This window comes from Rhinatrema bivittatum, chromosome 8 (assembly GCF_901001135.1).
Source record: "Rhinatrema bivittatum chromosome 8, aRhiBiv1.1, whole genome shotgun sequence".
In the NCBI taxonomy this organism is placed as follows: Eukaryota; Metazoa; Chordata; class Amphibia; order Gymnophiona; family Rhinatrematidae; genus Rhinatrema; species Rhinatrema bivittatum.
The window spans coordinates 219,069,920-219,092,966 of record NC_042622.1 but is presented as its reverse complement, the minus strand read 5'-3'; the positions used below and the strand labels follow the sequence as shown (position 1 = coordinate 219,092,966).

Genomic DNA, 23,047 nt, shown 5'->3' with positions numbered 1-23,047 from the left:
ATAAAAATGTAAAATTCTGTGCACACAGACTTTAAAATTCTGCATACTTTATATTGATCAAAATGCACAATCTATATCAGTCTCTGAGTAATTTAATTTAAAATATAATACAGAAAAGTTATTACACAGAGATGCAGAATTTTCCTAGAAGTACACTGTAAGAGTGTCCCTTCCACCCTCCCTATTCTCCTGGCCAGGCCCCTTTCATGTCCTAACTTCTTTGCTCTCCATCATCTCTCCCCTCCACTTTCAGGGTCAACCCCTTCCACTCTATAGCCATCCCCCAGTCTTCCATTCCTAGCGTTTGACCCGTCTCTCATACAGATCCTCACATAAGCTCCCTCTGTCCCTCTCACACACAGGCTCACTCTGTCTTACACACTCCAGTCTCGCACACACCCTCTTACATACGCAGGCTGTCTCTCGTGCACACACACACACTCCTTCACACAGGCTCTCTCTTGAACAAACACCCCGTCACATAGACACCCTCCTTCTCACACAAACATGCACCCTCCCAATTTCTTGCTTACATACACACATAGGCTCCCTCACACAAACATACACACACCCTTCCTTGCTCTTTCACGTACGATAACCTGTTGTCATTCTGGCCCTCTCTTCAGCTGCAGGCACGATGGATTCTGCCTGCGGTTATCCAGGCCTCTCTGTTCAGTGTCTTGGGCCTTGAGTGGGTTGGGCTTCACTTGCGGCCCCACTGGGCCTGTCCACATTCTGCACCAAATATAAGAATTCTGCTCGGGAGGGGAGTTCTGTGCAAATTCTGTTCTGTGCAGAATTCCTACAGGAGTAACACTTAGTTTGGACCCAGTACCCCTCCCTTCCATGTCAACCGCACGTCTGTGTAAGGAGCTGAATAACTACCACCGGTACCTGGCTATGCAAGCTGCTGTGTTTCCTCTAGGGCTTCTAGTTATTACTGTAGTTGCAGCCTGCCAGACAGGCCTAGCTTGGCTGTAGGTCATCGGATCAGGAATTCCTTTTAGCTTTTAGTGGAGTGGATGCTGGGATTTGCTGGGTGAGGTTGGGGGGGGAAAGCACCCTGTCACTTCTCTCCCACCCACACTTTGTCCTCTTATTTCTAGAAGTTCCTCCCTGCCTGTGGGGGGTAGGTAGGATCTCCCTCTTTCTGCTTTCCTTTCTCCTCCCTGCTAAATGACTCAGACGGTTTCCTGGAACCCTAATTAGTTCTGTGAGAGTGGGACAGGGAAAGGGGGGGCCTTTTGCATGTCCCTCCCTGAACTTCAGCTGAGGCAGGATCTGTTTAACCTTCGCCTCCTTGCCAACAGGAAATCAGAAGCCACAGTTCTTGTAGGGAATGCTGGACCACGGATCCCATAATGCAATGGGAGAAAGTTACAAAAGTCGAGAAACTGTGCGCTCATGCCGTACCTTCCGGTACAGCTCTGCTCATGAGATGTGAATGCCATAGTGTGTACTGCACTGGACCGTCGGATTAATAACACTGGGAGGAGCCCATCCCTAGAGAAGAAGGTAATAAAGAGTCCCAGATTTTTCTCTGCGTGATAAATTTGGGCTTTGTGGCTTGTTACACACGTGTTTTATGTCCATGAGTCAGTGAATGGATACGTGTATGAGTGGCTTCCCTGCCTGTGAGGGCACACCCGAGTATGAACATGCCAACATACATGCAGCTGCTCTGAGTCACAGTTCCCATATTTGGGGACTGAGCTGGGCAGCTGTTCTGCCCTGACGAGTTGCCAGCGCTCTTTACCCAGATGTTTACGTCAGTCTAACTCACAGGTGTGATGTCATGTTTCCCCCCAACTATGATGTCACTGAAGCACCCAAGGATAGGGGGAGGGTAAGCGAGTGTACTGCTGATTGGGGCTTGGTGCTGGCGTGACGTGGCATGCCGTGTTTGTGACAGGCTGCAGGGCACGTTGCCTGTCCTGTGCCTAACTGCTTCTCGGTTCTCATTCCTTTCTGTGTGTGTAAATTTCACCAGCCTAGACTCCCTTACTCTCCCTTCTAAACAGCTTTCTAACTTCCTGGAAGTGGCTGCATCCTTCAGAGACTGAGAGGCTACAGCAGCTTTTTTTTTTTGGGGGGGGTGGGGGGGGGGCTATAGCTGAATTTTAGAGGGTGTGAACGCTTCGTGAGACGTGGCTCTGAATTTTGTTTTTTTTTAAGGGGGCAGGCTTTGATTGGTGTGGGGAGGGCGGGGGAGAGAGAGATAATGGTGTGTGTGTGAGTGAGATATCCTGCTGTTCCTTTAAATCTGACTGCTGACTCGGCATGCTTGGGAGGTTGGCTGCCGAGGGTAATCCTGTCCCAGGCTCCACCCAGGATAATGTGTGTGTGTGTGGGAGCCAAGCTCTCAGTACCTCCCATACATTAAAGACCAGGCCTCCTCTGGAGCTGAGATCCAGGCAGGAACGCCAAGCTCCTCAGAATTCAAGGATTTACAGCCTCTGCTCTCACCCCAACCTTTGGAGCCTGGTAGCACTCTACTGCTTGGGCTACACTCTCTGTGTCTGGACTGCGGGCTATCACTACGCAGGCATTCAGGACTTACTGAGCCTGGTAAGTACTTTCTCATCCCAGGGAGCTCCTCTTCAGCGACAAGAATACAAGTCTGCTACCAGAAAAGATGATACTTTGTGGAGTTACTGGACTAACAGGAAGAATGATTCCATTCGGTACAGGAGCAGAGACCAATCACCAGCAAGTTGAATCTTAAGGAAAGGAAGGGTTTTATTCCTGCCCGTCCTCTCTAACCTCAGGAACCTGTGGTAGGGTGAGATCTTAGACTCGGAGCCGAGCCTCGGAACCAGGCCCTGGGCTGTACTGGATTTGAATTTTAGATTTAATTACGACTTCAAATCTGACCTCAAGCCCAGTTGCAAATTCAGGTACACTGTGCAGGTCTCGGACTAAACCCTCTGGGGCAAAGTTGCTGTTCGTACATGTGGCTGACACCTAGGACCCCTCTGCCACAGGCTCTGGAATACTATTTCCAGTCCTTCTTTATGCCACAGCCTTTCTCCTTGCCTATACATAGTAACATAGTAGCGCCGGCAGAAAAAGACCAAATGGGCCATTCGGTCTGCCCAGCGAATTTCTTATGGTAATAACTGCCGCTCTGTGCAGGTTACCCCCCCCTGTGTTTCTGTTAAGGGTAGTACCTGCCGCACTGTGCTGGTTACCCCCATGTTTCTGTTAAGGGTAGTAACTGCCATTTGCTGCAGGTTACTCCCAAACCTTATGTTAAGGGTAGTAACTACCGCTCTGGGCTGGTTACCCCCATGTTTCTGTTAAGGGTAGTAACTGCCGTTTGCTGCAGGTTACTCCCAAACCTTGTGTTAAGGGTAGTAACTACCGCTCTGTGCTGGTTACCCCTATGTTTCTGTTAAGGGTAGTAACTACCGCTCTGTGCTGGTTACCCCCATGTTTCTGTTAAGGGTAGTAACTGCCATTTGCTGCAGGTTACTCCCAAACCTTGTGTTAAGGGTAGTAACTACCGCTCTGTGCTGGTTACCCCTATGTTTCTGTTAAGGGCAGTAACTGCTGCACTGTCCTGGTTACCCCCATGTTTCTGTTAAGGGTAGTAACTGCCGCACCATCCTGGTTACCCCCATGTTTCTGTTAAGGGTAGTAACTGCCGCACCATCCTGGTTACTCCCATGTTTCTGTTAAGGGTAGTAACTGACGTTTGCTGCAGGTTACTCCCAAACCTTGTGTTAAGGGTGATAACTGCCGCACTGTCCTGGTTACCCCCATGTTTCTGTTAAGGGTAGTAACTGCCGTTTGCTTCAGGTTACTCCCAAACCTTATGTTAAGGGTGATAATTGCCGCTCTGTGCCGGTTATCCTGTGTTTCTGTTAAGGGTAGTAACTGCCACTCGTTACAGGTTACCCCCATGTTTCTGTTAAGGGTAGTAACTGCCACACTGTGCTGGTCACCCCCATGTTTCTGTTAAGGGTAGTAACTGCCGCACTGTCCTGGTTACCCCCATGTTTCTGTTAAGGGTAGTAACTGCCGTTTGCTTCAGGTTACTCCCAAACCTTATGTTAAGGGTGATAATTGCCGCTCTGTGCCGGTTATCCTGTGTTTCTGGTAAGGGTAGTAACTGCCACTCGTTACAGGTTACCCCCATGTTTCTGTTAAGGGTGATAACTACCACTCGTTGCAGGTTACCCCGTGTTTCTGTTAAGGGTAGTAACTGCCACTCGTTGCAGGTTACCCCAATGTTTCTGTTAAGGGTAGTAACTGCCGCACTGTGCTGGTCACCCCCATGTTTCTGTTAAGGGTAGTAACTGCCACTCGTTGCAGGTTACCCCAATGTTTCTGTTAAGGGTAGTAACTGCCGCTCTGTGCTGGTCACCCCCATGTTTCTGTTAAGGGTAGTAACTGCCGCACTGTGCTGGTCACCCCCATGTTTCTGTTAAGGGTAGTAACTGCCACTCGTTGCAGGTTACCCCAATGTTTCTGTTAAGGGTAGTAACTGCCGCTCTGTGCTGGTCACCCCCATGTTTCTGTTAAGGGTAGTAACTACCGCACTGTGCTGGTCACCCCCATGTTTCTGTTAAGGGTAGTAACTGCCGCACTGTGCTGGTTACCCCCATGTTTCTGTTAATGGTAGTAAGTGCTGTTCTGTGTAGGTTACCCCCATGCCTAATGTTAAGGATAGTAATACTTAATGCAACCCAAGCAACTATCAAATCCATAATAAAATTGCTGCTAGCAACATTTTTAGTAGTGAGCAGCCTGCCTGGTAATTCAGACAAAGCTGCTTGAACTTGCTTTGCATTTGGACTTGGCCTTAAAAAGCAGTGCTGAACATAGACCCGTTAAAACCAGAAATGGAGGTGAATGTTAGCAGTTGTTCTGGAAAATGAGAAGGGGAACGTCGAGGCTCTGGGCGGCGGGGGATAAAAGGAGGCGACGGGGAGTTAGCGAGAAAGGTGAAAAAGGGAGAGAAATCGAAAGGCAGAGATGGCGAGAAAGAGGGCAGCAAGGAGACAGAGGGAGGGAAGGGGAAGAGAGAGAGAGAGAGAGGCCGAGATGGAAAGGAGGTGACAGGCAGAAAAAGGCAGGGGGAGGTGGGGGATGGAGAAGGAGGTGGAAGGCACGGGGCTGTTGGTGCCTCAGCCGTGGACAGATGCTGCCAGCGCTTACAGACTTCTGGGGAGGGAGAGAGAGAGAGAGAGAGATTCAGAGGAAGAATCTCGCCAGGCGGGGAGAGGGCGGCACAGAGGCCCTCAGGTGCTTTTCAGTGGCTGGCCTGCTATAAATATCTCGGCTCTTTGACGTCAGAGAAATGCCTTTTCCGTGCAAACAGAGTCGGAATGACGAACGCCAGGCACGAGATGAAAGCAGTCGCTGGCTTCTCCTTGTTGGCCTGCTGCTAAGTCAGGATGGGAAGGGAGGCAGCAACGGAAATCCGGGGACCTTACACCCAAGTTAGCTCCAGGTCGGGGATAAATGAACGACCCCCCCCCCTCCCCCCTCCCCCCTTTTCTCTTCAGAGCTAGACTGAAAGAAATAGTCGCCGCCCAGTAACGAGGCATCAGCGCGCTTGGGCGGCTACTGGAGAGATCTTCGGGGCTCCTAGTGCCGCGTTAGTCCAGGGCTAGGATGCGAGCACCTCTTTGCGACGTGGGCCCCCCCCCCCAGACAAGCCCCAGCTCCGCCGCCAAACACTGGCCAGGACATTACAGGCTGTAAAGCTTGCATCAAGGCTATGGGGGAGTAATATGCATGTGCTACTGGATTCTTTGCAGGTCCTGATCCATTGGTCCGAGCTAGATTAGAATCCATCTACCATGAAGGCTGCAAAGTTAATCTATAATCAGATTTTAATATCTTAACCCAAAACTAATACTGTAAGGAGGAAAGGCAGACTTCTTGTGAGAGTCTCCATAAAATCTGGCAAACGACTCTTAGAATCGCTTCACCTCTCCCATAAAACCTCCCACCCAGCACAGAACAACGGGGTGCAATCCCCTCTATCCCGCCACCTCTTTCTGCAGCTGTCAAATGCCAGCCTTAGTTTGGTCGCCTGGACATTCCGCAGAGTCTGTTGTGCTATAGCGCTCTTGGTCAGCCTGATGGGCATTTCAATACCTGGCAAAATATATTTTTTATTGAATTTGAAAACAAAATGCTTGATACACCCCCTCCCTCCCGCAGGTGGTGAAACTGTGCATAGCTCTTTTCCAGGGTTGTAAGCACCACTTCAGCAGTATAATTGTAATCTATTAAGCATACAGCAGTATTAAAAAAAAATCATCCTCGGGTACTGCTGAGTCCGGCAATAATACACAAAAACATTTCTGGGTGTCACCTCTCACCTGTGTTGCAATATCTCATCTTGACCCTTCAGTAAGTCATTAGACAGCGGCTACTGTAGCCGGTAGCTCTCTGACAGGCGTCCTTCCTGCTGCCTGTTTACTGCTGGTTTATAAAAACAAAGGAAACATTTCAATAATGTTGGAAGGGGGGTGGATTTTTTTTTTTTTATTTTCCAGCGTCGCTCTTAGAGGAATGTAGCAGCTGTGAGGAGAAGTGTATTCCTATTGCTATTGTGAAATAATCTGGCATTCTCCTCTGGAAAAGAGCACAAGTTACTGTTACTAAACACTGTGCTTCCTGCCAGCTCTGATCACTTCTCAGCTCTTCTCGCCATTTTCTGTTCGCCTCCTGTTTTACGTCAGCAGAGGGCGCCCTCGAGTTGCTGACTCATTCCGAGCAGCTTTCTAAGGGGGTAACATCCCCCATAAGTCAAAGTTCAACAGAAATCACAAGGATTCAGGGCTAAATGCCCTGTTCTAGGCGCACAATGTAAAATCAGCGTCATTGTTCCCGAAGGTTTCTACCAAGAAACATTTATTAGGAGCCAGAGAAGACTAAACCTAGGTGGCCCCAGAGATTCTCCTCCTTGCAATGTGGCAGTGTCGGAGTACACACCCCGGGGCTCTGCCAGGATGTGCAGATCTGTTGTAATCTCTCCGGTTGCTGTATAGGCACGTCACTAGCTGACGCTCCTTCCTGCTGTGGGGAAGGCGGATGAAGCACACTTATGAGCATTTACCGCTCAGATCGTTTAAGGTCAGCAGCACAGTCATCTGGGCTGAACAGGAAAGGCAGTACTGGAGATCTGACCGCAGCAAAGACGTGAGGCACGAAAACAATTAAACGTGCAGCGCTCCCGCCCGCCTCCCACTGTTTCAATCCAGCTGGCGCGGAGAGACCTGGCTCACTTTAACGCGCCCCTGGGATAGTCCTTTTATTTCTTTCCTTATTATTTCTCCACAAATGAGTTGGAACCTTTTATTTCTCAGTGCAAGCGCTCCTGTGCTATCGGCCTCCTCATGTCCCTAGCATCTTCCTCCGAGACAATATAGTGACAGCACAGCCACCGGGCCGGAATAAAGCGTAAATAGGAAGGTGCCCCCCGAGCCCAGCGGATCCTGCCATTTACATAAAGCTCTTTGTTGTGAAGCGAGTAGATTATGAATGGCTTTAAAATGCAAAGGGGCGGCACTGCCCGCCCGCTCATTCCTATTGGTCTGCCCTTCCCTGGTAGGCGTGGCCTACGCCCAAGGCTTGCGGCAGCCCCAGCCACGTGGGGAAGCGCTGAGTTGATGCTGATAGGCGGGATGTTGCAGGTCTGGGCTCGCAGAGCGCAGCGATTGGCCGATGGAGCGGTTCCAGGAGAGGGGGCGGGCTCGAGCGCTGTAGAACGTTGATACATTGTAACTTTTTTTTGTTACTTTCACCCCGGAGCTCTGGGCTGCAGCGGCGCGTGCACCGGGCTCTTGCGCCGCCGCTCCCCGGGCTGCGGAGCGGCAAGTGATAGCTTCCTGTCTCTACTTTCCCTTTCTTGTCCCAGGTCAGCGAATGGACCAGCAGCCCAGTGCCAGGAGCTGCAGCCGGGGCGCCGCCGCAACCTGCGAGGCCGTCGCCAACGAGCCCTCCATGAATTTATCCATTCACACGACCACCGGCACCCGCTATGAGCTCTCTGTGCCCGCGGAGGAAACGGTGGAGGGCCTGAAGAGGCGGCTGTCGCAGAGGCTGAAAGTCCCCAAGGAGCGACTCGCCCTGCTGCACAAAGAGAGGTGAGTACGGGAGCTGGGAGAGGCTCGTCCTGGGGGTGGGATGCATCGGGGGATTGCTCGGCCCGCCGCAGGGCTCCTTCCTTCCATGAAGAGAGCCGGACACTGCGCACATCGCTGGTAGGTTTCCTGGATCTTCCGGGTCTGGGAAGCTCCTTTGTTTGATCAGACGGGCTTTCCTGTGCACGGAAGATGGGAGGGGGCAGGCAGGCACTTTTACCATCGCTAGATGAACTCGCCCCTCCTCCAAAAACCGAAAGCGGCAGCTGGAGGAAGATCCCAGCCTAGATGCGGCTGAAGGCTGCGGGGCTGCTTCGCTTCTTACTGGAAGGAGCCTGCCCGGGATCTCCAGTAATTGGAGCACTGTTACTGGTACCTGGAATACCACAGTGGATGGTTCGATCCCAACAAAGGCTGATCCCGTCCTGCTTTGACCCCAATGTGTGCTTGGATTCGGAGCGATCCCCCCCCCCCCCCCCTTTAAGAACTGGCAGGAGTCCTGGAGCATACGTGCAATGAGGTAAAACCAGGACTGGGTCACGCTGACCCGCAGTGATGGAGTCCATGGTGACAGGACTGATTGATGTGCAGAAACCTTCATTGGCCCCATTTTCTCTTTCAGTCGCCTAAATTCTGGAAAACTACAGGACTTGGGGGTGACAGAAGGTAGCAAACTTACTCTGGTCCCTACGGTGGAAGCTGGCCTAATGGTAAATGCAGGTTTTTTTTTTTCTTGTATGGCTCATCTGAAAGTTTAGTAGCCGGACTTTAGGCTCTCTTGTGCTGGAGGAGAGCCTTCATGCCCTGATCCTAACGGGGTCTGCTTTTTTTTTTCTCTCTCTCTTTCTCTCTCTTAGTCCCAGGCTTCTAGACCGGAGCAGTCGGTGATCCAGGCCTTGGAGAGCCTCACTGAGACTCAGGTAAGAGACTGGCACGACTCTGCAGGCTCTCTGCCACCTTCCCTCTCTCTCCCTCCCCCAATGATTTTGGGGCCCTCTGTTTGAGAGAGTGGGCTCTTGCCTCTGAAAGTAAATCTGGCCATGTACTGTATGACTTAATCTCATGGAGGGGGGCAAAGAGCATGATACCACAGGCTCCAGAGAGCTTTTAATGAGTATAAAAAGTGCATTTTATTTAGTTATTTAGTTTGTTCATCTGTTTTTACTTTGCCTCCTCCATTTTCTGAGATTGATGGTAGGGGGATTCTTTTTTTTTTTTTTAAATTAGTAAAATGAACAAAGAGCGTCTCAGGTTTGGAGGTGGGCTTTGTTTTAAATTCGTAAATAAGACCAGCAGCTAAATTTGCTTGGTATAATCCCTAGGTTCTGTTTCTTGAGAATTTTTAAACCCCCACCCCCCTGGTTTTCCTGTGGTTTTGGCTTTGGGTTCATTCAGGGTCTGCTTAACTGGATCGGGGAGTGACTTCTGTCTGATTGGTAACTGGGTTTGGGGGGGGGGGGGGGTGTGTGTGTGGCGAAAGAGCCCAGACTTGGCTGCATCGCCGGTCCTGGCCTCTGCTGACCTTTTATTGTGTGCTGGCTAAAGCTGGGGGAAGGGGCGGGAAAACGATCTTCAGCTAGGTGCAGAGTTCACCTTTTCACCCTCCACCTTCAGCCGCTTTCAGTACTTTATCCTCCATCTGATGCCTCTACCCCCTTTTATCTGGTTTAAATGTTATGGTGGGATTATTTGATTGCATGCTGTCAGGTTTTTTCTTTTTTTTTTTTTACTTCCGGATTTTTTATTTTTTTTTTTTGTAAAATATTTTGCCTGACTTAACAAAGCTTTTGGAGAATATTTCAGATTTGGAGGGGAAGGAGAGCTAAAAAGGAAGACTAACCTGGAAACAGTTACTAGCCTAGACTGGAAATGAGGCCCTAGTGAGGTTACCACATTCTGCAATCCTGGGGAATCTGAGCAGATGGCCCCATTCACTTCTGTTTTTTTTGTTTGGTTTTTTTTTTTTTTTTTGGTTTGTTTTTTTACCCTTTAGTTCTTTGGGTAATTGGAATTTTAGTGTTTGGAGCCCATCTCAAGGTCTTGAGATTACAGGACATGTGTGACTGAGGATCTAGCACAGGATTTGTATCCCCTCTCTGTAGGGGGGGGGGTGGGGAGACTAGGACTTATGTCAATGAGGCACTAGCACAGGATGTGTGTCCTCTCGGGGAGGGGGTGGGTGGGGAGCAGGGCTTTTGTCAGTGAGGCACTAGCACAGGATGTGTGCCCTCTGTGGTGGGGGAAGCAGGGCTTGCTTGCGTGAGCGAGGATCTGGCACCGGATGCATCCCGTTCTTGGGGTGGGGGTAGAGCGGTACTTGATTTGAGGACCTGGCACAGAATGGATCCCTCTTGGGGTTGGTGATGGCGGTGGTGGCGGCAGGGCTCATGTGCTGCCGGGGTAGTTGCGTTCCCACGCTTGCCTCCGCTCTACATGCAAATAGCTTCTGAGAAATGACTTTACTCACACATAGCAGGCCAGGGAGGGATGTGCAGTTCTCGCTCCAGGCTGTCTGGGGCAGGATGGAAGGAAGCAGTTTTTAATCACTTTAGCAACATCTGAAGTTCCTCTTTGTCCTCTCTTTTTTTTTTTTTCTTTTTCCCTTGCTGTGAATCTCCCCTCGGAGTCTCTTTGCAGGGGTGTAGCCTCTCTGCCTTGGGTTTGCTCCAGGCATTCCCTGGTTGTTTGCTGAGGCTGGGAGCAGGGAGCCACCCGGCTCTGGTCCGCAGGCCAGATTCTGCACATTCCAGGGTTGAGCTCACAAGGATTTATTGATGCAGGAACGTCCAGCCCTGAGCGCTTTCTGCTGCTTTGAAATCCAGTGTTTCAGGGAATGCACCCAGTCAGTGGCTCCTTCCTGCTCTGCGAAGGGGCTGCAGCAGCAAGCAGATGCCAGGAGTAACAAGATGACCATGAGAAACCTGAGGGGGTGGTCAAGAGAGGCCCAGGGCAGGATTCCTGTCCCGGGTCCTTGCCTGTAGGTGCAAGCAGAGGACATTCCTCTTCCCTTCCTGCGCGCTGCTTCAGCTCTAAGTGTTCCTGTATGTACCGCCACTTCAGCCACCTCCTGTAACTTTTTCTCTTTATGGGGGGGGGGAGCACAGGGTGGGGTGAACGGTGCTTGAGGATCTGCTGTGGCTTGTGGCATGCCATTTACCTACGGAAATCCACCAGCGATCTGCATTTCCTGACATTTTGGTCCTGGTTCTGTGCTGACGACACGAACAAAGGAAGACAGAGAGGGCTCTGCCCCTCCCCCCCCCCCCCCGGGCTTCTGAGTTGCTCCAAAGGTCACGGGCCGACTCCTGCTCTTGGTGCTGGGATCCGGTTTCTTTCCTGGGGGGGGGGGGGGTTTAATGATATAATAATATTTGGTGCTGTTAGGAGAGCGACAGTTCTGTAGGTAGCTTGTGATGTCAAGAGGAAGGGCCCGGGTGAAGTCGATCAGGAGCGCACTTTACAACCCTCACCGTGCCAAAGCCCGTAAAGGGGGCCGCGGCAGAGCTCTGGACGGTATTTGTGGGACTCCCGGGAAACGCGCCCCCCCCCCCCACCACACACACCAGGAGTGCAGAATCCTTAATGGCAGGCAGATTGGTAAAGGAGACCCGTGGAGGAGAGAGAGAGAGGGGGGAGGGGTAATAATCGAGGACAATTAATTCTGTTTGTTAGCTTCGCCGGCCTATTTTGTTCTGTCTTTTGTTTGCAATCGGAGTTTCACGGAGGGGGAAGCAGCAGCGGCAGCCGCCGGCTCTGTGACAATCAGCCCAGGCAGCCCTGCTCCCCCCCACCCCCCCCAGCCCTAGGGAAGAGGGGGAGGTTAGCCGAGGAGAGATGCAGAGTGTGTGACTCACAAGCACTTCTGAGAATCCCGGGGACAAGCTGTCATTTTATCTTCAGGTCTGATTTTACAGAACTGCTGGGGGAGGCTAAGTCGGTTTGTTTTTTGGGTTGGTTTTTTTTGTTTTTGTTTTTTTTAAAGAAGCATAACCCCCCCCCCCCCCCGGGCTCTAAGTCCCTGAATCAAACCTTTAGCTTGTCGGAAAGAGGAATTTAGCACCGTTAGATGCAAGTTCTCCCTAATCCCGGTTATTTTGCTGCTTTTGCCGTTTTGGGGATGGGGAGTTTGAGCCCTTTCTGTAATCTTTGCATTGTTCTCATTTCCAGAATTTAACTGAAAATTGGGTGCAATTTCCCGGAAACGCAGGACAAAAGGGCAAGAGAGAGAGAGTGTGAGACAGCAAGCTTGGGGGAGACGAGGGAGGGTGGGCAGGCAGCCTGAGGGGAGATGGGAGAAATGCAGTGTTAGGGGGGTCGGCCCTGGGAGGGAGGGAGAGGAGGAGATATGGAAGGGGCCCCAGTGTCCTTTTCCTGCAGCTTGCCCAAGGAGGTTTGGTGCTCTGATTTCAACCCCTTGCACCCCCTCGGGTCCCAATTTTCTATGCTTGCGCTGCAATCTGGACGATACCTTGTGCGGAGGTCTCGGGGTGGGGGATCTGAGCTGAGCCGGGGGTCCAGGCTGTGTCAGGACATGGGCTGGGGGTGGTGTATAATGCTAGGCAGAGTCTCGGGCTAGTAAGGCTGCAATGAGGGAGAAGGCTGGGATTGTTGGAGTCTATTCAGTGTCTGGGGGGGGGGGCTGGGGGCTTGAGTTTTGCATCCTGAGTGGCGGATGCGCATTCAGTGCTTTTATTGTGGATGGTTCTAGTGGGCCCTGATGGGGCTCGTGAAAGCCTTCCGCCTTGAGGGTCGGCGTGCGATGCCTGGCTCTGGAGAAGGAGGGGGTCTCTGATCCTCCGTAAAGTGAAAAGATGGCTGCAATCAGCCTTTCAGAGATTAAAGTTGTGGGTTTCAGTCGCCTGTTTTTGGCAAGTGGTTATAGGGGATATGGGTTGCAGGGGGTAGCAGCGGCCTTTTGCATTTATTTATTTATTTTTTGCTGTGCCTTCTCATTTTTGGGTTTTTACAATCTTTACACTTTTGTCCAGTTGGAAGCGATGCTGTCTCTGCAGAGAGGGTTTGGTGAGGGCAGGGACTGGGTGAAAGAACCCTTGTGTTTGGCCTTTCTCAAGTATCTGCCAGGTTTTTTTTTTTTGTTGTGTTTTTTTTTTTTTTGTGGGGAGGGAGGGTGAAGCAGGGGCATCCTGGGACCCCCCTAGTCATCAGACAAAGGCATGGAAGGAGAGGCCCATGAATGGGACAGGCCTGAGGGGGTTATCTCTCTGGAATGTGCTAAGAGCTCCTTGAGCAGGAAGCAGTGGCCCAGATGAGAGAGAGAGTGGGAGGGGGCTGGGCCTGCACTGCTGAAGAGTAGGAGGGAGGTGCAGTCCTCCGGGGCCCCCCCCCCCCCCAGATCCTCCCAGAGCAGATGGCAGAATATTTTAAGGTGTGTGGAGTGGATGGGGGAGGGGGGCTGCACTTTAATCTGTGGTCCATTTTTTCTGCTGAGTGGGAGGGGGGGAGGGGTTACAAGGGGAACGAGGGGCCTGATGCATCTGTCTGGGGTGGAGGATGGGCGGTGGAAGCCTGCGTTTTTGTTGAGATGCCCCGGTGATTGAGGAAGGCTCCTGTATTCGATGGGCGAGCTGAAGGTGCCTGCAGACTGTCCTTGATTGGGGGGGGGGGGGGAGAGGGGATTTGGGGGTTTAATACACTACCACCCTGGTTTCTCACAGCTTCTCTACAAACCCCTTTCCATCATTTTACCATACTCTAAACCAAAAAAAAAAAAAAAAAGCTTCTATTCTTGTAGTTTCGGCCTACCTTTCCTTTGCAGTCTCCCTTTCTGCTCCTTGATGTATTTGCCCCTGCCGCATCCCTCACTACCTTTTATCCCAGGATGTGGCGTCTCCACGCTTCTGTCGTCGTCCCCCCCGGCTGCTGTTTTCCTGCAGTGGGGTTGGAGGATCTGCCAGACGTGGCCTTCCCCTCCGTATGGGCCAGGGCTGGCCTTAAGCCCTTGGGGGGGAGGGGACACGGCACCCTGTGTGTGGTCACTTGGGCCCCCTTAAACTAGCCCCGTGGGTGTAATACAGGCCACCGGTGCTGCTGCCCGACCCTTCTGAACTTTTCTATGTATCTTGGTACCTTCTCGGCTGTCTCTCTGCGGTGTGGGGGAGGGTAAGTGGGATCCTAAGCTTAAAGGGCTCCGCTGCTTAACCTACCCCCCCCCCCCCCCCCCCCAGCCCTTGCTCCTTTTGAAAGCGCTGTCCCTTTTTGGGTTTGATTCTTTGTGGGGCTGGGACTGACGCGGCAGAGGGTGGTGGTCTGTGACCTTTACGGCACCACTGTCTCCACTGCCTGAGTACAAAAAAAAAAAGGACTTTATATATACATCGTTGTTTAGTAGAAATATCTGGAGGGGAGGGGCCCTGGAGCACAAGGTTTCTTGGTCTCTGTATTCAGGTCCACGGGGAGCACGTCTGTCTGTCTGTCTGAATCTACATCCTGGCTAGGACTGGACCTAGTGACACAGGCCACTTTTCTCTAAAGTCCATCCATCGGTTAAGAAGGGAGAATGCGCCTCCTGCTGGTTACACCGTAATAACTGTTAATGGCAATTTTAAATATCTCTCGCCATCAGAGGGGGGGAGGTCCTCATGAACTCAGCAAACAGACCCCTGCTTCAGGGAGGGGGAGGCTGCACCAAACCACCTCCTACTTGACTGGGGGCTCTGGGGTGGGGGTGTGGAGATTGTGATAGGGGGCGGGGGAGGGATCTTTGTACACGGGAGGGGCTAGCGGGCAGCATGTTTTTTTTTGGCTCTTCCTTGACAGGTGGAAAACCTCAGGACAGATCTGTGCTCTGACTTCAGGCTAGACTGGAGGGGTTTGTAAGCTTCATCTGTAGACTGATAACACCTGCTTGCTTTGTCCTCTCCCCAAACCGGAGATGTTCATCTCTTCCTGAAATATTGCTGTCTTCCGCTTTCCCCAAGGGGAATCTGCGGCAGGAAGATAACTAAAGCTGAGCGATTATGGCAGTGACACCCTCCCATCATTTTTTTTTTTTTTTTGTGGATTGCAGCTCTGAGGTGATAGCACAGGCCTCAGCAGGGCAGATTAGAGCTCCCCCCTTATGACGGTGGGCAGAAGTATCCCCTTCTGTCCCTCTCTGCATGGATAGGCAGTGTAGAGCGGGTCTGCTGACTAATGTAGCACCACTTGCATTGTTCGGGATCTGGTGCAAGCGTGTGTTAGTAGGTTAAGGGTAGGACGATGTCCCGGCTGCAGCAGAGAGACAGACAGACAGTTGGCTTGTAATTTGTATCAGAATGCAGCTTTTAAGTCCTTGCCTTTTCTTTTCTTTTTCACTAGGTCAATGACTTTCTGTCTGGAAGGTCTCCCTTGACCCTTGCCCTTCGTGTTGGAGATCACATGATGTTTGTCCAGCTCCAGCTGGCCGCTCAGCAGTCGGGGAATCAGCTGCAGCATCGCCACGTGATTGCCAGTCACGGGGAGCCCCGGGGGCCTGCTGCTCCTGCCTCTCACTACAGAAACCTTCACAGTGCCACGGGTTCTGGCTTTTCCCGCATCCCTGCACCTGCCTGCCAGCAGAGTCCTGCACAGTCTGCAGCCAGCGCCCCCATGTACTGCAGCACTGCTCACCCTTCTCCAATCACTGCCAGCACCTTTCGGTCCCATGGAGCCAGCAGTACTGCTTCCTCGTGCTCCCAGGTGAGTAGCCAGTGAGGCAGATAATCCCCAGCTTATGACTTCACACTGGGCCTTTTTCTGTGACTGAGATGGGGGACGGTCTGTGTAATGGTCTGAGCATGCCGGCTCGGCTCTGAATTTTGTCATTTGCAAAAGCTGCGTTTTTAACTTTGGAAATCCTCATATTGCATGCTGTGGTTGTGTCAGTCATAACGCCCTGGTCATTTGGTCTTCACGTGATCATTGCTCTCCCTATAACATTTTATAGCGGGGCATGGTTTTGCAGGAAAATCCTGCTCCTATGCAGGTCCTGGTCATGCTGTCACATATAGGAGGGTTTCTGTACTCTTGTATCTATTTGGGTGTGTGCAAGGTTTGGGGATGAGTCTTTTTTTTTTTTTTTTTTTTGGAGGGTTTTACAAATGTTCCCTTGAGCTCTCTGTTCTCCAAAAGCTGATTTATTTTATTTATTTATTTGTTTATCTTTCATGTTTGGGCAGGTGGACTGCAGCTCCAGCGTCAGCCCCAGCAGTAGTAATGTCACATCCCCAGCCAGCCGATCCCGCAAACCTGGTGCTATCATCGAAAGCTTTGTTAACCACGCTCCAGGAGTCTTCTCAGGAACCTTTTCTGGTAAGTTCATGTCTGTTTTTAAATTAAAACCTTTGAAATGTAGAGAGAGAGAGCATAGGCCGCTTGAAGAGCTCTCACGGCACACAAGCTGCTGGAACCTTTATTAGATGAACAGGATACAATTTTGAGAATAAGAGTCCATGTCTGTTTCACTGTTTTTCTTTTAGTTGATGAGCTCAAGTGATTTCTGGCAAGCCCAGGGAGTCTTGGGATGTCACTGAGCGGCTTGTTTGTTTTCTCTTCCCAGGCACTTTGCATCCAAACTGCCAAGACAGCACTGGCAGGCCACGGCGGGACATTGGCACCATCCTCCAAATTCTGAATGACCTCCTTAGTGCCACCCGGCATTACCAGGGCATGCCGCAGTCGCTGACTCAGCTGCGCTGCCAGACACAGTGTACCCCCTCGTCGCCGCCCCCATCCCCGCCTGCCACAGAGCTCCTCGCAACAAAATCTACCTCAGCCAAGACAGCAACAGCACAGCCCTTGCACTCTGTGCTCCGAATGTGTAAACCAGCAGGTAAGCAGGGGGGGCTTACCCGGTCTTCTGCAAGGGGGGGGGAGACCTTCTCCTCACGCACAGAGTGGCTGTAGCCATGGGTCTGGGTTGGGTGGTCCTTCCCTGACCTTGGTTAAATATCGCCTTGGTTTGTTTTTTTTTTTAAACAAATACATACAACAGACAAAAAAAAAAGGTGAACAACTGATGCAATTACGCAACATAACATCATGAGCATCGTGGCTTCCATAAAACACAGAAGTAACAGACCGGCCTGAAAAAAAAAAAAATTGCATTCTCTGAATTTGACCTTGAGAGTAGTAGCACCAAAGGGGTACAAAACCTCCCCCAAACTGAATCATATTTTTCCTTCCCCCCCCCCCCCCCCCCCCTCCATGAATATGTGAGGTTTTCAGTACTCGTAATTTCCACCAACTGCTTTTGTGCATCGCGTGCAGGAAGGGGGGTGCTTTTTCCAAACCAAGGCTTTTGTAGTATGTGGAGCAGCCGAGCAAGAGATCAATATTGCAATAAAAATCCTCCATAATCCCAGAATTGGTACAAGTGAGAGATCACAAGACAAATAGCTTTAATATCTGCCTCCACTTCTCCCCGCCACGAGGATACCAATAGGCAAGTCCCCCATGTGTAAAGGTTTCCCCCCCCCCCCCCCTAGGCATCTCCTCTGTTTCTGAATCACTGTACGCAGTGTTCTATATCTGGGATTTTTGGACTTTTGAGAGAGCAGCTGAAACAGTTTTTATTTCTACCCCAAGGCCCTGTCTCCTTCCTGCTCCATTCACTCAGTCCTGCACCCAAGGCTGATTTATGTCCCCTGCACCCCTAGGTGCAGGATGTTGAGCACCCCCCCCCCCCCCCCCCAGCACTACTTTTCATCTGCTGAACATGTGGTACTGGAGGGTCCTGCGTGACCATGGAGCCCTGTACGGGTCAGGCTGAAGCTGGCGGAAGAGGACAGATGATAAACGCTGTTCTCCTCTTGTTCCTGTGAGGGCGGGCGGGGAGGCTGCAGTGCATGTGCGCCATGGTGCATGCCTGCTGTGAAATGCAGGTCCTGGGTCCTCGGAGACTGCTGCGGTCTGTGCAGCTCTCGCCCTGCATTTCACATTGTGCCTGGGACAGAGCTGGAAGAGGCACGGGGGGGGGGGGGGGGGTGGCTTGAACTGGAGTGCACTGGGCTCCCCTTGGTTGGCTGGGGGGGGGGGGGGTGGAGACCCCTTGCTTGGCTGGCCGAGGGATGGCATGATGTGTCGGATGCGTTTACTGAAGATTAGGTGTTTTGAGTTTATGCTCCTCGGGCACCAGCCTGTGGCTTGTAGGAATGGGAATAGATTTTTATGAATGGATCATTAGCGTTTCTCTGCTGCTTCTGTCTTTTCAATGTAATCTGTACTGTCTCTTGGATACAATGTGTATTTTCTCTCCTCTTCCTCCTCCTCCTCCTCCTCTGCTTGCTGCGGTGGAAGCCCAAACAAAGGCCCCATTCAGAGCTGGTGAATGGGGTCGGGTTCCAGTTGCATTCCGGCTGCCCCGCTGCAGGAAGCTGCAGACCCCGGGACACTACACAGGGGGGACGGGCAACAGTGCAGTCATCCAGCCAAAGAGATTACAAACTGCCTTCTGCCCAATGATTAAGGGTGGGGGGGTTGGAGAATTTTGGCTAGCACCTTAATTTTTTTTTTTTTCCTCTCTCTTCCGCCTTGCTGTCTTCACGTCCTGCCTAACCTCTGTCCCGGGGCCTGGGTACTCTGGTGGTGCCCGGTCTCTGTACTCCCCTGCTTGCCGGGCTGTGTTTCTGGGCATTGTTTACTGAAGAGGAGGTGCTGTAGTACAGAACAGCAGAGCTTCCCGTAGAACTGCCCCCCCCCCCCACCTTCTACGCCCACGTGTCGCGTGACTGGGCTTCGTCTCAGCTGTACTGTCCTTGTTGGAAAATCTCCCACAGGCTGCCTATGAACAGAGTTGTGGGGTTTTTTGTTTTTTTTTTTTTGAGTGGTAGGGAGCTTTGAACTCTGATCCCCATGCAGCACTCTACAGCGGGGAAGGTTGATGTGAAGGGGAAGGCAGCTCACTGGCTCATCCTGCCCCTGCAACATAGGTTGCTGCATCGCCCCTCTATTTTTAATTATACCAGCAATGAGGCTAAAGCTTGAAAAGCAAAAATTTGTGGGGGGTTTTTTTTGGGTTGAGCTTCTGCAAGGATGGTAAATGACCCGGTCCTTTCCGGTCCTCGCACTGCAAGTACCACACTGAATTGGGAAGGGGGCTGGCATGGAGACCAGAGACCTAGCAGTCCACACAGATCATCCGTCATTACTTTTTTTTTTTAAATGTATATTTCATCCATCCCTCTCCTGCTTGCACGATCACGTGAAACCCTTTTTCCCTTGCTTGTTTTTGCAGGTGACCGCTTGCGGCAGACCGAGAACCGCGCCACCCGTTGCAAGGTGGAACGGCTGCAGCTGCTGATGCAGCAGAGGCGCCTGCGCAGGAAGGCGCGGCGGGACGCCCGGGCCCCTTACCCCTGGCTTCCGAACCGCAAGTCCAGCCGCACCAACAGCAATAGCAGCGCCTCCAGCGAGGGCAGCCTGGACTTGGACTTTGAGGACTCCGTGTGGAAAGCGGAGGTGAAAGCGGACATGAAATCGGAGTTTGTGGTGGCGTAACGGCGACTGCAGGAGAGGGGGGGGGTGGAGAGAGCATGCGGCCTTTCCTGGGTTTCAGGGACCAGTCCTGCTGTGCTGCCCGGGGGCCCCGTTCAGCCAAGACACGCTCGTCACAGCGGCTGGCAGCTCTTTTTTTTTTTTTTTTGTTGTTTTCGGTTTTTAGTTTCCAGGACTGTAAGAGACGCGCAGCACTCGGTTACATGGACCATGCCAATTTTTGTTTCTAAAGATGAAATAGACTGAAGAACTGTAAACAAACGAGGCTTGCCTTAGAGAGAGTGGAGCCCGTGCAGAGGCCGAGACTGGTAGCCTCTCCCTTGGCAAGAGGAGTGTGTGTGGATGTGCTGCTGCGGTCTCTGGAAGCCCGGCCTGGGGTGGCGGGGGGGGTAGCTGGTGATGCTGCATCTGTCGCCCGGCCCCCCTCCCCCTTGCCCCTCCATATGTAGCATTATTCACCGACAGGCGTGTCCAGGTTCATTGCACTTTCTGTGGGTGTGCGGCAGGAGGTGGCAGCAGCTGAGCCCCCTGCTTCCCTCCCCCCCCCCACCCTGAGAGCGATGTAGGGTTGGGCTTTTTAATTCTTGCTGTCTTGTGCGCTCACATGTTTATACTGCCCTGGTTTCTAACTGTATGTCGGGCTTTTTGTCCTTTCCTAGTGCTCAGCCTGTGTGTGTGTGTTTGGGGGTTTTTTTCTTTTTTTTTTTTTCCTTTCCTTTATCTAAAAGTGTCTTTTTTTTTTTTGTCCAGCTTGTGCCCAGCCTCTGGCTGCTCGGCACAAGCTGTAGCAATGGCTCCAGGCTAGAGTTCGGCTGCCGGGGTTGTGAGACCTGAGGGTGAGGAATAAGCTGAACACAGTGGGAAGTTATCTCGTCCTGCTGGGAGGGTAGCGTAAAGTGACTGAAATAAGTCTTGGGTTGGCACCAATGAACAGGAAGGTCAGAATCTCTCTCTGCTGAAAATCTTGTCATAGACACCCTTGCTTTTGTGGGGCTCTCTGTTTGAAAAGGGGGGGGCCCTCTTGCCTTTGGTTTTCATAGAAAGGTGACAGCACTTTGCCTGACTGACAGCTCCAGCACCTGCCTGCAGCCAGGCTCTCTCCCTCTTCTTGCCTTGAGCAATAGGAGGTGGTACCTGCAGCCTGGTTTGTTTTGTTTTTTTTCTTCTTCTCCTCCTCCTCTCTCCCTTTAGTGAGGTGAGAAGATGGTGGCGGTGGTGGTGGTGGTTACAGTCTTTATATTTTGCCCCCTACTCTTTTGGATGAGGGGAGGGGGCTTACTGGTGCCCCTTTGGATTACTGATGCCCTTTTGGATCCTTTTAACTCCTCATTAGTGCAGTGAAGATCAAACATTTTTAAATGGAGTCATCTCATGCCATCTGTGTGTTTTGTTTTATTTTATTTTTTAATAAACATGGTATGGATTCCTGAACGTTATTTAAAAAAAAACAAACTGGGGGGTGCACACCTCTGTGCTGGGGCTGCACTCTTGCAACTCAGCATGTCCCATTGTGGGGTGGGGGAAATTCTTTTGAGGTCCGTGGTCTTTACTTGCCCCTGGGGTTTTTTTTTAAACCCCCCCCCCCCCCAAGGCCTGTCTTCCTCTCCCTATCTCCTTGTGGGGCAGTCAGGGAGGGTGTCGCCCCAGTGACTTTCAGTATGGCAGCAGGGGGCAGGAGCTGTGGGTTAGATGGAAGGAGCTTGCTGTGAGAGGCCAGTCCTGTGCTGCTGCCTGCAGGAAGGACTAGTGAGGCATTGCTTAAGGCTGAGGTGTGCTGCAGACCGGGGGGGGGGGGGGGGGGGGGGCAGTGCCTGTCCTGACTAACTTTGTGTTATGTTGCTGTCTGGTCAGGTCCTCATGCCCTTCTCTGGTCTCAAAAAAGCAGAAACTTTCTGTTGGAAGGGACCCACTATTGGTCTCCCTCTGATCATGTGACTGCACACTTCCTGTTTCCCAGACCGTGGACTTCCTTTTTTATGTGTTACTGTAGGAAATTTTCTTTTTTTTAAATTTTGGATATATATTTAAGTGTACTGTTCTGTAGTATGTGTATGGGTGCACACATCACTATTCCCCCCCCATCCAATTTTTTTTAAAACGTTAATTAAAACAAAAAACAAAACGTTCCAGGATGAAAGAGCATTACATATTGTCCTGTTGGAGGAGGAGGCGAATGAGAGGTCTACCCGGCCACATAATCACCTCATTACATTTCTTGTACTATATGTAGCCAGAACTGAAATCAATAAAGAAAAAAAAATCATGGTTTAAAAAAAATAAATAAATAAAAGAAATGGAGCCATCGCTGGAGTTGGGATCTTGCATAACTGTAGCTGTGTTACCTTTAGCATGGACTTACAATACCAGCCTAGGCGTGACTGCGGGAAGGGAAGATAGGAGTGGTCCCAACTGTGTCCTCCAGCCGTTGGGTTTTCAGGCTATCCACAATAAATATGCATGAAATATCTGCACCTGGTGGAGTGCCATTACATGCAGGCGTTTGTCATGTATATTCAGTGGGGAGATCCTGAAAACCTAGCTGGTGGTGGGGGTCAGTAGTGCTTTCTAGACCTGTACTATCTTAACCCTTACGGAAACTCAAGCGTGTGTGATCTAAGTCTGCATACTTTATGCTAATTTGCAAAGTGAAATGTGCCGATTTACACGCTTATTTTGTGTTTGCTGCAGGCAGCCAAGGGGACGGGCAAAGCGGCCCATGCGCTTGCGAAACTGTCAGATCCATGGCCTGGTTTCTTCACCTGATGGTAGCCGTACCCCTTGGGACCCCCCATGCAGTCTAACTAAAAAAAAAAAAAAAAAAAGGGCGGGTGCATTCTTGTGCCAGCCTCACAAAGGGCTGTTTTTGGTTAACACATTTTACTTGGACCCATAAAAGTTGTCCTTCAGAGGGAGGGAGGCATTGCTGCCCCCGGTAACAGAGTCTCAGTATTGCGCACAGCTCGGTGGAAAAGAGGAGGAAACTTTGGTGTCGGTGGGAAGAGACTGCGGCTGCGGCCCCTGCTTGAACCACCGCTAGGTTGGGCCGCAAAGCTGCAGCTTTCTTCCTGGTATTGGACAGGAAGCGGGGGAGGGGAACGCGTGACGCACCGAGCGCTCCGCCCTGGACTGCACGTTTCTACCTCGACAGGTGGGTGTGTACGAGACTGGCACGGGCCAGCAGCCTTACAAATCGGTCGGGGGCGCTTTTTTCCTAAGGAGGGAGAATGGGGAAGTGATAAAAGATGGTGATTGAGCTTCACCCCCCCCCCCCCCTCCCCACGCACGGGGAAGGCTGAAGTAATGCACGGCCTGTGCTGAACCCGTTCACAGGCCGATACGATATCGGGCGCCGAGGTCAGCCTGCCGCGAAACGTGTTTTGGACGCGCTAGACTTAACACCCGATGCAGTACTGGGATCGGTGTATCCAAAACGCACGTCCAAACCGGCTCGTAGTTCTCGTCACCTGTAA

General features: G+C 51.5%; 1 protein-coding gene across 3 annotated transcripts; it reads left to right on the top strand.

Annotated features, from left to right (window-relative positions):
• Positions 1 to 1,339: 1,339 nt before the first annotated feature.
• Positions 1,340 to 21,803, top strand: LOC115097487 (midnolin-like). 3 transcript variants are annotated; one of them, XM_029613379.1, is made up of 8 exons: positions 1,340 to 1,515; positions 7,880 to 8,108; positions 8,728 to 8,815; positions 8,963 to 9,025; positions 15,423 to 15,782; positions 16,262 to 16,394; positions 16,642 to 16,914; positions 19,318 to 21,803. In XM_029613379.1, exons 2-8 carry the CDS (start codon positions 7,888 to 7,890, stop codon positions 19,578 to 19,580), a joined length of 1,401 nt encoding a protein of 466 aa, XP_029469239.1. In that variant the 5' UTR covers positions 1,340 to 1,515; positions 7,880 to 7,887; the 3' UTR covers positions 19,581 to 21,803. The 3 variants fall into 3 exon arrangements, with proteins under 3 accessions (XP_029469239.1, XP_029469237.1, XP_029469240.1); XM_029613377.1 differs by lacking the exon at positions 1,340 to 1,515 and adding an exon at positions 2,401 to 2,568; XM_029613380.1 differs by lacking the exon at positions 1,340 to 1,515 and adding an exon at positions 2,879 to 2,897.
• Positions 21,804 to 23,047: the final 1,244 nt, after the last annotated feature.